Genomic DNA, 15,180 nt, shown 5'->3' on the forward strand with positions numbered 1-15,180 from the left:
AGTCTTCTATAAGATCGATTTGCGATTTGGGTATCACCCGCTGAAGGTGAAATCGTAGGATGTACCGAAGACTACATTCTGAACTAGGTATAGCCCTTATGAATTTTAACTTATGCCGTTTTGATTGACTAATCCTCATGCAGTATTTATGGACTTGATGAATAGGGTATTTCACAGGTATCTAGATCAATTTATGGTAGTTTTCATTGACGACATCCTAGTTTATTCAAGGAGTCCCGAGGAGCATGCAGTTCATTTGAGGTTGGTACTTCGGGTGCTCAAGGAGAAGAAGCTATTTGTTGGAATTGGTGTATTCCCAATAGGGGGGTGAATTGGGTATTTAAAAATTGATCACCTAAGTCAAATTAACCAGCAACAGTAATGCAACACCTAGGGTCTGTTTAAGTATTTTCCAATCATTCACAATATTTAAATCAAGCAAACATTCATAAATAATTAAATATGAGCATGCATGTGTAGGGAATTAAAGTGCAGTAATTTAAAAGTAGATATAAGATATGTTATCGGGGTTCGGCCAATACTGCCTACGGCCCCGCCTCTAGCTCGCAAGCCCAAGGATTCCATAATGGCTCACTTAACGAGTGGAGCGACACCGATTACAACCAATTCAATTGATGGGGCTAACCTCAACCTACAACTACAGCTTACCAGGATGGTGCACCTAACTTTCCTAACTGAGTCAAAGCCAATTCGAGACTTTTACCAGGGCAAGTCTCCCTCTTCAGGTCCACGCCTAGAATACAATCAATCAGCTAAAATTTGACATACAAATAAAGTGCTTCTATACAAGCATATATGTACTGATACGCACATGTAATAATCAATGCACACCAATAATGTAAGAACTATAAGCTTAATGGTGTATGTGTGCAATCAATGCTCAAAGTAATGACTCTCTCAATTTAAGCACAAGAGTGTATTAACAGGCTAATCTTTGAAACTATGTATAGATAAAAATCTCAATCAAGTTTATGGTTTCAAAGATTTGTACCAAGAGTGATTGGAATATCTCAAAAATATTTTCTTAATATCAAAACACAAAGAGATATTCAAATATGAGCTTGTAAAACATATTTTTGCACATACAAAAATACAAGCCCAATGAGTCTTGAATTAGCAATGCAAAGACTCACTTAGCTATAAGATCTTTCCCACACAAAGATTTATTAAATAAAATCGGTAAAAACCTTTGCTGTACTCTCAATATGAAAATCAACAATAATGAATATAGTGACAGTTTCCTAGAAAAATAGAACGATGTATAAACACTCACTTGATTTCTCAAAAGAATGGTAGTATATGAGGGTGTAGGGTTTGTATGAAAAAATAGGGCTTAAAAAATTTCAAAGAATTTTGTTGCTAATTAAATCCCCAATCTTGTCTTAATTGAGCAAATGAACTCATATTCATAGACATGGGAAGAATTATGGCCGTTGGGGACACCGGAGGAATTATTAAAATTTTTTTAAAAGAGTTAAATAAAATTAACCCTATTTTAACCCCAATTAACCTCGGTAAAATTCAAGCAACCCGAGAAGGTTGATCAACCATTTTTATGGTTCGGTCGATCAGGGTGCTCAGTTCGGGCGACTAGGATGAATTTGAACTAGGAAGATGGTCGACCAGGCTTAAGGCAATCTCAGAACCTCTGAGGTTCAGTTGACCAGATTGAGTTCGGTTGACCAAAATTGGGTTTTCGGTCGACTAGGTTAATTTTCTACTAAACGTTTGGTCGACTAGGGCGTTGGGATTTTTCACGTGCCAGTTTGGTCAACCAGGGCATTGCAATTCATTTTATGGATAGTCGACCAAAAGGTCAACTTTTTGACCCTAGGGAGGTTCGGTCGGCCGAAGTTACTATGTATGTATAAGTTCTGTTGACCGAGTGAAGTCAACAATTGACTTCTACCCGATTCGGTCGGCCAAGGCATTTACACTGCCCATATTCGGTCAATCAAATCTGTTCAAAAATCATTTTTGGCCCAAATAAAACCCAAGTTAAATCCCTGTTACTGTAAGTTATAAACATTATTACTTGGGGGATTCCTATAGTCATTTTATGGTCTTTGAGCTAACCCTAAAAATTCAGCATCGGTCGATCGAAGGGTGATCCCTAAGGTCCATCTATGGTCTTGAACTTATAGTCCCTACCATGCTTGACGTGCATTAATTATTACAGATTGATAGAATATTACAGACCCAAAATAAAATATAATACAAAGAAATTAAACATTTTGGGTCTTCTTTTCCCTTCAAGTCTCCATGTGACGCCATATGATTTTTCTAATACATGCAAGACTGATCCTGCACACAAACTTGGCAAATATTAAATACTTTGTATTTGTTATTATCAAAATGAGATAGGACTCTAAAAGTAAACAATCTCCCCCTTTTTGATGATAACAAATACAAATGCAAAAATGGGTAAAGCCAAAGAAATCTCCCCCTCAGAATATGCATTCCAATTTTTGCAAGTGTGTATTTCTCCCCCTTTTGGCATCATCAAAAAAGGATTAAGCTAAGTAGGACAATTTGATCATTTAAAAAGGTATTAGCATAAGAGAACATCCCCTATTTAACAGAGTTTTGGGCATATAAAAAATATAATTGTTTTTGAAAAGAATGGCAATAGAGCACACAAGCAATATAATTGGTCATATAAATGATTTTGATGACATGAAAACTAAATTAAACCATAAATATGCACAAACCATTGCAATTGAAGCATATGATAAGACCCGTAAAATATTTAAGTTTAAAGCATATGACATATGATAGCAAATAGTTGGTTTGAGCACAAACACAGACTAACTAGTTCACATGCATTTTCATGTGAAGTTATCGAACCAGTTATGCTATTTAAAAATATATGTATCTAATAATAATAAGGCAAGAGATAAAGATTTTTTTTATTTGAAAGAATTTCTTGACAAATAATAAAAATTTATGTAAAACCTAGGATGCTAGGTTTTGTGGACTCTAGAATGTAGCAGTAACAATACTAAAGTATAGGATAAGAGAATTTGATGTCTGGTTTTGTAATCTAGATGCAGGACTTCCATGATGGTTTGTGTGTCTTTCTTGGGGTGACGATTTCAGGAAAGTCATGGTAAACTATTGATGGGTTGGGTATTTAGGTTGTAGGATTGAACATTGAATTAAGATCAAGGATAATGAATCAGTTAAGAATATAATATACTAGTTAGATGATATGTTATGGTAATAGGGTCCTAAGCTAAGTTTAATGTCTTTTCAGGATGGACCCTGGAGGTATTAGCGCCCATGCTAGTGGTAATGAGGGTGCTGGGCCCTCGGGCGCTGCAGGTGGCGATTCAAACGCAGTACTGCGCAGCATGGCTCAGCAAATCATTGCTGAAATTGCTAGGAACTCTAGAGAGCAGGGTGGCCTATCTGCATGTCATGGTAGTTCGATTGAAAAGTTTATTAAGATGAATCCTCCGACTTTTTCAGAAGAAACTAATCCTGCATTCACTGAAAACAGGATGCAGGAGATTGAAAAGGTGTTTGCAATGCTACTATGTACTGAGGAACAGAGGGTGTTGTTCGTTACATATAAACTGACTAGAGAGGCCAAAAGATGGTGGACGACACTGAAACTTCTGGAGCAGTAGAGGATAGTGCCTATAGAGATAACATGGGAGCGATTTAAGGAGATATTTTTTTATAGAAACTTCCTAACCTCGTTTAGGGAAGCCAAGATAGAGGAGTTCTTGAATCTGAAACAGGGATAGCAGACAGTGCAGTAGTACGCGACGAGATTCATTGAGCTATCTCATTTCGACCGATACATTATTTTGACGAAAAAGGTGAAAATTAAGTTTGATTTGTCAAATATTTAGGTGTAGGTGAAAATTAATTTTTTTTCAAATAAACTAAAAAAGAATTTAAATACCCAAGTTATCTTTTGCATAAAAAATACATAAATTTATATTATTATTATTATTATTATTATTATTATTATTATTAAATAACACGCCATTTTTCTCTCCCCTCACTTAAACTAACTTCTTCCAATTCTGGTCATATTCAAATTTGGCATTTCTCAATTTCATGTTTATTGAGAAATTCGCCTCACTATTGGGTTTATTTCCATTTTAAGTGCATTGATTCTCATGAATCACTGGCTATAATATTAATTTCTCAAATTAATAGTGCGAATCATTTGGCCCTAAGAGCATTAAAACAGCAGTCTTGCTCCATTTATAACTCCAAAGGCATAAAAAAATTCCAGCTAGTCTTGCCATAACAGTTGAAAGTCCCTAAAGCGGTGGTGCCAAATGGCATATACTACCATTTTGCGTACATTTAATTAATGAAATGATTCTCATGAATCATTGGAAGTAAATATTCCTATTCCTAACCTGTGCATTTAATTAATTCAATTGTCGTGAATCTAAATAATTGTTTTCCAAGAGCATTTAAAATTATCTTTTAACGATTTGGATTATATTTGGTCAGAAAAAATATTTTTTAATAGATGAAAATCTATGAAAAAATTTGTATAAGAATTATTATTATTATTATTTTAAAAGTCACTCCTGCAAAAGTCCTCAGTCAGACAGACAGACTGAAAGGACAATTCAAATAATAAAAGATATACTTCGAGCATGCATACTGGATTTTGGAGATAGTTGGACTTCGTTTATGCCGCTGGTGGAATTTGCGCACAATAACAGTTATCATGCCAACATTGACATGACACCGTTTGAAGTGCTCTACAGTAGAAGGTATCGTTTCCTTCTATACTGGGATGAAATGGGAGAACGGCGAGTTGTGGGATCAGAGTTAGTACATCAAGCATATAATAAGGTTCGACTCATCAGAAATTGAATTAGTGCAGTTTAGAGTCAACAAAAGAGTTACGCCGATGCCCGCCACAGGAAATTGGAGTTTGATATTGGTGATCATGTGTTTTTGAAAATAATTCCGTTAAGAAGGGTTATGGATTTGGAAGGAAAGGTACACATCTTTTTTATAAGCTCCTTCCTTCTACTAACTTGATACCCGTTTCTACAAGTTGTGCCTATTTATAAGGGAGACCTTTACTCCTTGGAGGATCTTTGGAAGTCAATGGCCACTTGTTGGTCTACATGGAGAAGGATGAATTTACTCTCAACACCCTTTCTTGTGGTGGCATGGTTTGTCATAATAGAAATAAAATATTTCCTCTTTCTTACTTTTGTTGTGATGTAAATCACTTTTAATTTAGTTTCCTTTTGAAAGACTATTCACATCCCCCACCCCCATTAACACCGTTGACTTGTTAATGCATTCTTTTTTGTGAAACTATTCCTTGCCAACGTATAAGTGATTAGTAAAATCATAGAAAATCATTTTGTCCTTGGAAATAATGTCTCCTCGACATCTAAGTGATTTGTCAACTATGAAAAAATATTTTCAGTCTCGAATATCAATGCAACAAAATATTCTTTTGAATCTCTTTCTTTTTCTTCTTGGCAAATGATACTATCTTTTGTGTCTTGATTTGCCATAGTTAAACAAATATTTTTCTTTTTATTTGTTTATGTCATGACCCTTGGTTGGACGACTAAACATTTTCTAGTTCCCTTTTAAAAACGTTGACCACCATCAACACCTTAGACTTACCAACGTATTATCAAGATGCTGGTAATTTTCCTCCTCTTGGCCACAATGTTCTTTCTGATGAATGTGTAAGTGAATACTCCACTTTGTGAGGGTAATATGTTCCTTTTGTATTTATAGACTTCTTTTAAAATAACTCTAAGCAACAACTAGATTCATATATATTCATTTTGTTTTGCTTAGGATCATATAGAGTACTTTGATTTTATAAGATTATTCTAGTATGATCATAGAGTAAATTACTATATAATTATTGAATTTACTTATAAGGAACTTTTAGCAACGAACTTCTTTTTCGAGCAAATCCTCAAGTTCATTTGCAATGGCCATATGTTAATAGGTATCAAAGAGATCATCCACCATTTAATCACGATTATGATAAAATATTTTTCTTTCTCAATTAGTCCGATGTTTTCTTTTTGCAAACACATAAAATTTTGTCCATTACAAAAAATAATTCTTTTGAAAATTATGATCTTATTTCCTGTACAAGTGTTCAAGGGTCCATCAATACATTTGTGAATGATATTCATACAAACCTATTACATATCAATGTAGGAATGAATAAATCCCTAAGAAGAAATATTTTATCATGTGCTTTCAGAAGCCATTGTTTTATTTTTTAACCACTGCTTTGAAAAAAAAACAAAGGGCCAAAAAATCTAATTCCAATTCCTAAGTGAATCATTAGTAAATTGTCTAATTGCCTATGCTTTTAAAATTTAAATATAACTTATTAAAGATACCACTCTATCGGCACTCTTTGTCAAACCTGTCTAACTTAAATATACCTAACACTACTATTATATCATATTTTGCTGTCAATACTTTATGATTTGGTGAAGAAATACCAATCCTCTTTTCAAATCATATGACTTCGGTGGTTCTTTACTTTTTAGCAAATGAAAACCGTACAGCTTTTATTATACGCTTTTAAACAAGTAGAATTTTGCATGCGGCGGTCTCAGTTGCAGAGCTGCAATGGGCCATGACCAAGCCAGGCTTCTGAACTTCAACGACTGGGTCGTCAAAGTCGTTGAAGGGAGAGAGGGGACGATATTCTTCATCTGCAAGTTAGCTTTTTTCTTCTTCAAATGCTTTTGATCTACTACTACTACAGCTATTATTGCAACAACTGCTGTAATAAACAATCACTTAAACAGTAATCTTCATCATTGTCTCTCACGGTGCTTTAATCATCGCCTGTTTCCTCCGCATCCTCCATTACAGCCCTTTTGAGAGCCCCAGCACGATCAACGCAGCTGACCCACTTCACTTTTACTCGATTATTCTCATCTTTTACTCATACCCTGCGTCCCCCTTTTTTCTTTTGCTTCTAGTGTTTTCTCCTGGTCTTCCAATGCTTTCTTATGCTCTATCTTTCAGTTCAGAGCTTCATATCATGTTCATTTCTTGAATTATTTTTTGAGGGGTTTCCATTAATTTGAGGGTGTTGTTGAGCTGCACCTGATTGATGGACTTTGGGTGCTTCTGCATATGGTTCTTGCTCTTCTGTGGTTTCTGGGCGGTTGCTTTCTGCATGCAAGATGGTATTGATTGAAATTGTTTATTTATTGTTTTTTATGATTGTATGGTGTTTGTTATGAATAAATGATTTGATGTTTTTCTAAGCTCTTTCCCAGATGGAGTTATTGAATTTTGTGAAATTTGACACGATTTCAGAATATTTACTTCAACTCTATTTTTTGGCTATCCTAGTTCTTCTTAAGGGTGTTGTTGGTTTCAGCTAAGTACAAGAACTTGTTTGGGTTGGAATTGGTCTCAAAAAAAATAAGAAGAAGAAAAAGAAGGGAAAGAAGTTTATTTCATAGCCTTATCAGCTTCAATTCTATTTTGTGGAGAAAATATATTCTTTTTGTGATGGCTGCCATTTCGTGCAATGGCCTGATTATATATATATATATATATACTCAGTAAGCCAATTAAATTTGCCCTTTATACCCAAACGTGCCATATGTCTTTAAATACATAAAATTCATTCTATGATTATGCTCCTGTACCTTTGTTCTGTTTATTATAATGATGAACACTTGAGACATTGTAAAATCTTGTTTAGCTGAAATGTTGCTCAATAAATATGTATGCAACAGGTTTCTTGAGTTTGGCATGTGGCGGAGATACAAGTTTCGTTGATTCCTCAAATATTTCTTGGATCCCGGATGATAATTACATCAGTACGGGGAACACAACCACCATTGATTCCAATGGGGGCAATTTCTCATCCCATGTTCCGGTTCGATTTTTCCCTGATTCCCAAGGTCGGAGGTGTTATAGACTTCCAGTAAAGAATGTGTCATCCTTGGTTCTTGTTAGAACCCAATTTGTGTATAAGAACTACGATGGACTTGAGAAGCCTCCGGCATTCTCTGTTTCCCTTGGGACAGCTATTACTGCTACTGTGAACCTCACAAATTCCGACCCGTGGATGGAGGAGTTTATATGGCCGACAAATAAGGACATTCTCCCTGTATGTCTTCACTCTATTCCAGATGGTGGATTTCCTGTAATTTCTTCACTTGAAATCCGACCACTTCCTCGTGGAGCCTACAATAGTGGCATTGGAGATTTCCCAAATAAGTCACTTAGAAAGTGTTACAGAATCAATTGTGGTTACATGAATGGGTCACTGCGGTAAGAAATTGAACTTCCCATTTGTGTTTTTAAGATAGTCTGTTGAGGCTTTTTGATCGATTTTCCTGAAAGCAGGTACCCATTTGATCCCTATGATCGAATATGGGATGTTGATCAAAACTTTTCTCCCTCACGCGTATCATCTGAGTTTAATATCGAAATGAGCTTTGATATGTCAAATCTGAAGGAGAGTCCCCCAATTCTTGTTCTTCAGACCGCAAGAGTTTTAGCACGGAGGGATGTCTTGAGCTATAATCTCCTTCTTGATAAGTTAGGAGACTATTACATAGTCCTCTATTTTGCTGGGATTCTTCCTGTGTCCCCATCATTTGATATATTAATTAATGGCAACCTTGTTCAGCCAAACTATACGCTGAGAAGCTTTGAAGCAAGTGTTCTATTCTTTACACGAAAGGAAATTAAAAGTTTGAACATCACATTGAAGAGTATCAGCTTCTACCCTCAAGTTAATGCAATAGAGGTGTATGAGATAGTTGATATTCCATTGGAGTCTTTCTCAACTACAGGTAATGTCCCAGTTGTGCCTCGTATACTTGATATGATCTTCTCTTAGGCTAGATTGAACCCCATTTTATTCATTGTTTATTCATATCTTCTGCAGCTTCGGCACTTCAGGTTATTCAGCAATCCACTGGTTTAGATCTGGGTTGGCAAGATGATCCTTGCTCGCCCATACCTTGGAATCATGTTGGCTGTGAAGGAAGTGTGGTTACATCATTGTAAATAACTAAATATAACTAGTTGAGGTTATTTACCTTTCTGTTAGTTTTTGCCCCTCCATTTCCATTGATATGGCTTGTCATCTAATCTTAGGGAGCTTTCGGACATCAACTTGAGGTCAATCAGTCCAACATTCGGTGATCTGCTTGATCTTAAAACACTGTGAGCTCTTCAAACATTTAGCTGCTTTGTACCGTTCTGTGCATTGTGTTTGTTTTTATTCATTTTTGTAGTATTTTGTTTCAGAGATTTGCATAACACATCACTTGCTGGACAGATAGAGAACCTCGGGAGCCTGCAGCATCTTGAGAAATTGTAATGCCTCCTTGGTGTCTTTACAAGCAAACTTTTGTTGCTGTTGGTGGAATAATTTAAATTCTGAATGTATGAAAAACTGCAGGAACCTGAGTTTCAATCAGCTAACATCCTTTGGTTCAGACTTGGAGAACTTGATTAGCCTTAAAATTTTGTGAGCTTTGAAATCCTGTTTTTTTATTTTACTGTGGGTAAATTTTGTTTTGTAGTTACTAAAAATGTTTCGTGTTATTGGAAATAAAAGAATATTGCAACCTAAAAAATTGGATTGAACGATAACACTAATATTGTTTATTCTCTGTCTCACTCTCTCTCTCTGAATTCATGTACACGTGCATGTGAAGGGACTTGCAACATAATAGTTTAGCAGGAGTCATTCCTGACAACCTGGGAGAGTTACAAAACCTTCATCTATTGTAAGTGAGCATAACCTTATCACCTGATTACATGTCATGTATTCTTTTTCCTCTAAATTAAATGGCTATTACCTTGCATAAGTGAGCTAATATGGATCAACTGGAAACATAAAAGACGTTCTCTTTGCAATTCTGACTGACACTTGTGATTTCACTTCATGAGTTATCCTCATCTGTATGCTTCAGGAACCTGGAAAACAATAAACTACAGGGCACCCTCCCTCGGTCGTTGAACCGAGAAAGCTTGGAAGTTAGGTAAGGAAATTGATACTTACTACTTGTGCTCTATACTGCAGCATATTGATGCATACATCTTTTTTCAGAACATCAGGGAATTTGTGCATCTCCTTCTCTACCACAGCCTGCAATAATGTTTCGAGCAATCCGTCAATTGAGACCCCACAAGTTACTGTTGTTAGTGGAAAGAAGGATAACAGCCATAATCATCTAGCAATTATCCTGGGAGCAGTTTCAGGAGCCTTACTTGCTCTTGCGTTTATCTCTCTTTCAGTATTCTTGTACACAAGGAGGAAGAGAAGTGAAGTCACATATAACGCAAGTATGAAATGTTCACATCCTTGTTTCGATGGATGTAGCTTCCTGATTCTCACATATATGGCTTATGTGCAGGAGCAATGCCAGAGATGCAAAATTGGAATGCAGCTAAAGTTTTTACCCACAAAGAAATAAAGGCAGCCACGAACAATTTTAAGGAGGTTATAGGCCGAGGTAGTTTTGGATCTGTTTATCTTGGGAAACTTCCAGATGGGAAACTTGTAGCTGTGAAAGTGCGGTTTGATCAAACTCAACTAGGGGCCGATTCCTTCGTCAATGAGGTTCATCATCCATATTCCCTCAGTATTTTGTTTTATTTGATCTACCATGTGTGGGGAGTTCTAATAGAGCAGCTTCTTGCATGTCGTTGATGATATCAAGACTTTGGAATGCATTGTTTATCAATTCCTAGGGCACTAAAACTAAACTAACAGGAGCCTCAAAATAACTAAGCGGAACCTTGTGCTTGTTGGTTAGCATCATATGTTACATCATAATAGTGATAAGCAACTTTTTTTTACTAGTCATTATATTTTGGTGATGACAATTTGAAACTATATTACTGGTAGATCATCCTTCTGTCAAATCTACTTGATCAAATTGTTGTTGGATCAATTTGGGTTGTACTTTGAAGAACCAATTGAACTTTCATCTCTTAGCTAGTCATTGAATTTCAAATAATTGAAACTGCTAAGTCGAATTGGAATATTGCTTCATAAAAACTATGGTATTGTTAAGTCACCACCTGATCTAAAACCTTAAACTGTTAGATAAACAATATAGATCAAGCTTTTCAAAACTGTCACTCTTGTGTGGTCCCATCTTGCACATGCAGAGGCATAGAATGAACTTGAATGGGGGCTCAAATACAAACAGAACGAAGAGCACAATGAAAGACGCAACCGGGAAGAAAACAAATTACTAGACTTGAAGCTAAGGAGGTCCTGAACTGTAACTCTAATACCATCTTATGTCACCTTTCGCCTAAAACCTTATACTGTTCAACAATGTACTTCGAACCTTAAACACTCCCCTACATGTGTGGATCAATCACATGTGCAGAGGTAAACAAACAATGAATAACACCTATTGTGAGGATAGGATAATTTAACATATAGAATGTAGGTTTAAGTAACAAGAATTAAACCTAAGGCCTCCTAAAAAGCATGAGTCAGATACCATGTTATGTCATATGGTGGCCAATAATATCTACCAAGCCATGCAACAGTCCCCCTTATGTGCCACCCCATCTTGCATATGAAGAGACAAATGTATTGAATTTGAATGGGTGCATGAATGTAAAAAGAAGAGAATGCATTTCAATGTACATAATGCTAGAAAGCATACAAAGCTCAAACCTAGGACCCCATAGAACCAGAGCTTTGATACCATGGTGTGTCACCACTTCACCAAAAATCTTAGTTGTTAGGTGGTGGGCAAACAATTTTTATCAAACATTAACATATGTGTGTGTCATCCGAGAAGTCTCCACAGTTCACAACATGTCAGAATACTAGAATGTAGGCACCAGTTTACCTTTAGGTGAGCCTACAAGGCTCTCAACACATACAGGACATGCACACAAACATTGATGCAGCATGCATATGAGAGCTATTTTACTTGTCTAATTTTTATTGTAACTTTCTTTGTTTTATTTAAGATATTCTGGGTCATATCTTCAAGATTCTAGGGTGTTTATATTTAGAAAGCAATATGTTATGGTATTATTATTTAAGGTACTAGTATTTTTGTTAGTTTCCTAAATTAGCTTCCTTACCTTCCAAACATCAGAAGCCTTTAAAACGGCTCTTATGTATCAGTTTTTATTCAGACTTGAAGTGAGAATAATAGTTGTCTGATGTAGGTCCTGCATCAAATATGTATTCCTGCAAAGTTGTTATTGCCTGCATTATATCCTAATCATGTTGTCAAAGCCAGGTTTAGATGCTTGGGTAATGCTCAAGCAATGGTTTGATATGTAGTTTCCGGACTGTCAGGAGGTTATCTTATTTGTTTTTGTGTTAAATGTACAAAAGAAAATGTGGACAAAATAGCGATAGCACATTAATCTCCATCCGTTCCCCAACCTTTTTCTTTTTACAGGAATCTACATTCATTTGCAATTTGGTTTGATTGGACACATCATGGCTGTGGAATCCAAAAGTTTTTCTTTCCCGTGAATTTCTTTCTCTAGCTATAGAATGCATTTGGATGATTGTCTTATTTATTTATTTATTTCCTTCTTTGTGACAATGATTTTGTTTTAAGATAATACCAAAAAACTTCTCATCCCACTCACATTTTTTTGTTTTAACATTCATCAATATGCCCCTTCTTTAAGTTATAAGCTTTCAATTATAAATGTATCCCCATTGTGCTTATGATAATTAGTCCACTCAAATGGAGCATTTGAAGTTACAGAAGATTTAATATGATAGTGCCATGAATTTCAAACTGCAACAAAATTACTCTTCAAACATTTTACTGAATTTCTCATGGAGTTCAATGCCTGTTTGAATTCTAAAATCATGGTCATAAGTGGTTACCCAATTTTGCTAAAAGAAATTCTTGTTACAAGTAATTTTGATTTTTAACAAAATATCCCAAAGTGTTTTGCTTAACCTCATTAGTAGATAATTGCTTGCCCCATTTTATTGAGTGTTATCTAATTGCTTTTCTCTCTATGAGGTATAAACTATTTCTCTCTCTCTCTCTCTCTCTCTCTCTCTCTCTCATGTGGGTGCACATCTTTTATAAAATAGTATAGTTGAGGCATCGCTCTCTCACAGCCATATGTTTCAATTCCATGAATTGATTTAGGTGCATCTTCTGTCACAAATTCGTCATCCAAATCTTGTATCTTTGGAGGGATTCTGCTGTGAATCAAAGCAACAAATACTAGTCTATGAGTATCTATCTGGTGGATCATTAGCTGACAACCTTTATGGTATGTTACACAGAAGAAGTTTTTCGTTTATTTCACACTCCTTTCAAAGTCCATTTCCGATGCTGGCATTTGTCCTTCACACATACATGCACACACACAAAATGTGTGTGTATATTTTACATTTCCTAATTTAATTAGTATGAGTAACTTTTTCAGGCACCAACGGAAGAAAAGTAACATTAAGCTGGGTTAGAAGATTGAAAATTGCTCTTGATGCTGCGAAAGGTATTTCTAACCCCTAATCGATGGTTACATACGAGAACTATGGACATAGGGAAAAAAAAATGCAATGTTTAAATCCTTGAATTTTCATCCTCAAATGTCGTGATTTGTTTGAACAAATGATTGTTGATTCCCCAAAATGCAATAACAAGAAATAGAATATGCATCTGAAAATTGGTTATAATCTAGGAGTCCCTTTTTTAATTTTATTTTTTGAGTCAACATACTAGAATTGTTTTTTTACCAGCTATGAAATTGCTGGGTAGTCAGCAATATGCAATAATTTGGGTAACTTAATTACAGCAGCAAATAGAAGAATTATCAGTTTGTGTACTTAGCAGAAATTATAGCCTCCTTGCAAATCTAGTGCTATCTCATTCTTTTTAAGATTTCAATGGTAATCTTCCTGAATTTCATTTTTTCCCTTGGAAGGATTGGACTACTTGCATAATGGGAGCAATCCACGAATCATACACCGTGATGTGAAGTGCAGTAATATCCTTTTAGACACGGAGATGAATGCCAAGGTTTGTGACTTTGGTCTGTCCAAGCAAGTAACCCAAGCAGCGACTCATGTGACGACTGTTGTCAAGGGCACGGCTGGCTACCTTGATCCTGAGTAAGTCATTAACTCTGTAATCACTAGTTTATTTTTTATGTCTTCAACCCTCATTTTTTTCACTCTTATACGTGCAGATATTATTCCACCCAACAGCTGACAGAGAAGAGCGACGTCTACAGCTTTGGGGTTGTACTTTTGGAGCTCATTTGTGGCCGAGAACCACTGAGTCACTCCGGAACTCCAGATTCCTTTAATTTAGTGTTATGGGTATCTTCAATAATTTCTGCTAATCAGTACTGTTATATTCTTTAATGTCAAGTGTTACCAAAGAGCATAAATTAGATCAGCTACCTGCTGAGCAAGTAACTGGCACAATGTGGCTCGCACGTCCTCTTTTTATGCGTAGCAAAAATAGTTCCATTTCTTTCTTTCTTTTTTTCCCAGACATCAAGTTGTTCATGATGTTGGTGAGATGAAGTTGTGATGTGATTTAATTGCCAACTGCAGGCAAAGCCATACTTGCAGGCTGGTGCATTTGAGGTAGTGGATGAGAGCGTAAAGGGCACTTTTGATGGAGAGAGCATGCGAAAGGCCGCTGTTATTGCTTCGAGGTCTGTAGAGAGAGATGCATCACAGAGGCCTACCATTGCAGAGGTGTTGGCAGAGCTAAAGGAAGCCTACAGTATTCAGCTTTCATATCTTGCGTCTTCTGAACATGGAAATTAAGTTTTGTTGACAACCCAAAAGCAGAAAAAAAGAAATATGTGCATCTTGAAAGTTGGCATCAGTTTCTCTTGTGAATTATGTATAGTTATCGTCTATTTCAGAAACTTCTGATATGTCTCAATTATCATAAGCGTTACTCAGCAAAATATTACTTCAAGATTTAATTTTGTTATTACTGGTTGTAGCATGGTTTCATTTATTTTGTTATGTCTTTAAAGTTTATTATTCTTGCTGTTGTATGAATATTTATAATAGATAGATATTTGTGTCCAGGTTGGTCTAATAGATTAGAATGGCATAAGAATGGAATGGAATAAAAAATTAAATGAAGAATGTGCAAAAATTAAATGATTCTATTCCCTTCCACACTTGTATAGTTAATGTAAGTAAAATTGCAG

The 15,180-nt window shown here is 35.8% G+C and overlaps 1 protein-coding gene across 2 annotated transcripts; it reads left to right on the plus strand.

Moving 5' to 3' along the window:
* The first annotated feature begins 6,686 nt into the window (after positions 1 to 6,686).
* Positions 6,687 to 14,954, plus strand: LOC131156324 (probable LRR receptor-like serine/threonine-protein kinase At5g48740). 2 transcript variants are annotated; one of them, XM_058109917.1, is made up of 16 exons: positions 6,687 to 7,196; positions 7,758 to 8,298; positions 8,374 to 8,825; positions 8,921 to 9,038; positions 9,133 to 9,201; positions 9,286 to 9,354; positions 9,440 to 9,508; positions 9,699 to 9,770; positions 9,957 to 10,025; positions 10,094 to 10,329; positions 10,401 to 10,606; positions 13,146 to 13,272; positions 13,429 to 13,497; positions 13,927 to 14,113; positions 14,191 to 14,323; positions 14,564 to 14,954. In XM_058109917.1, the coding sequence occupies exons 1-16, from the start codon at positions 7,121 to 7,123 to the stop codon at positions 14,780 to 14,782; spliced, it is 2,712 nt and encodes a 903-aa protein (XP_057965900.1). In that variant the 5' UTR covers positions 6,687 to 7,120; the 3' UTR covers positions 14,783 to 14,954. The 2 variants fall into 2 exon arrangements, with proteins under 2 accessions (XP_057965900.1, XP_057965901.1); XM_058109918.1 differs by lacking the exon at positions 9,440 to 9,508 and having other exon boundaries at positions 6,693 to 7,196.
* The last annotated feature ends 226 nt before the right edge of the window (positions 14,955 to 15,180 follow it).

This window comes from Malania oleifera, chromosome 5 (genome assembly GCF_029873635.1).
Source record: "Malania oleifera isolate guangnan ecotype guangnan chromosome 5, ASM2987363v1, whole genome shotgun sequence".
NCBI lineage: Eukaryota > Viridiplantae > Streptophyta > Magnoliopsida > Santalales > Ximeniaceae > Malania > Malania oleifera.

Bases quoted from the DNA above. Each gene is read 5' to 3' on its own strand.
- LOC131156324 (XM_058109917.1), top strand. From the start codon at position 7,121: ATGGACTTTGGGTGCTTCTGCATATGGTTCTTGCTCTTCTGTGGTTTC. The intron at 8,299-8,373 runs GTAAGAAATTGA...TCCTGAAAGCAG, and splicing joins TACATGAATGGGTCACTGCG to GTACCCATTTGATCCCTATG. The intron at 8,826-8,920 runs GTAATGTCCCAG...TATCTTCTGCAG, and splicing joins GGAGTCTTTCTCAACTACAG to CTTCGGCACTTCAGGTTATT.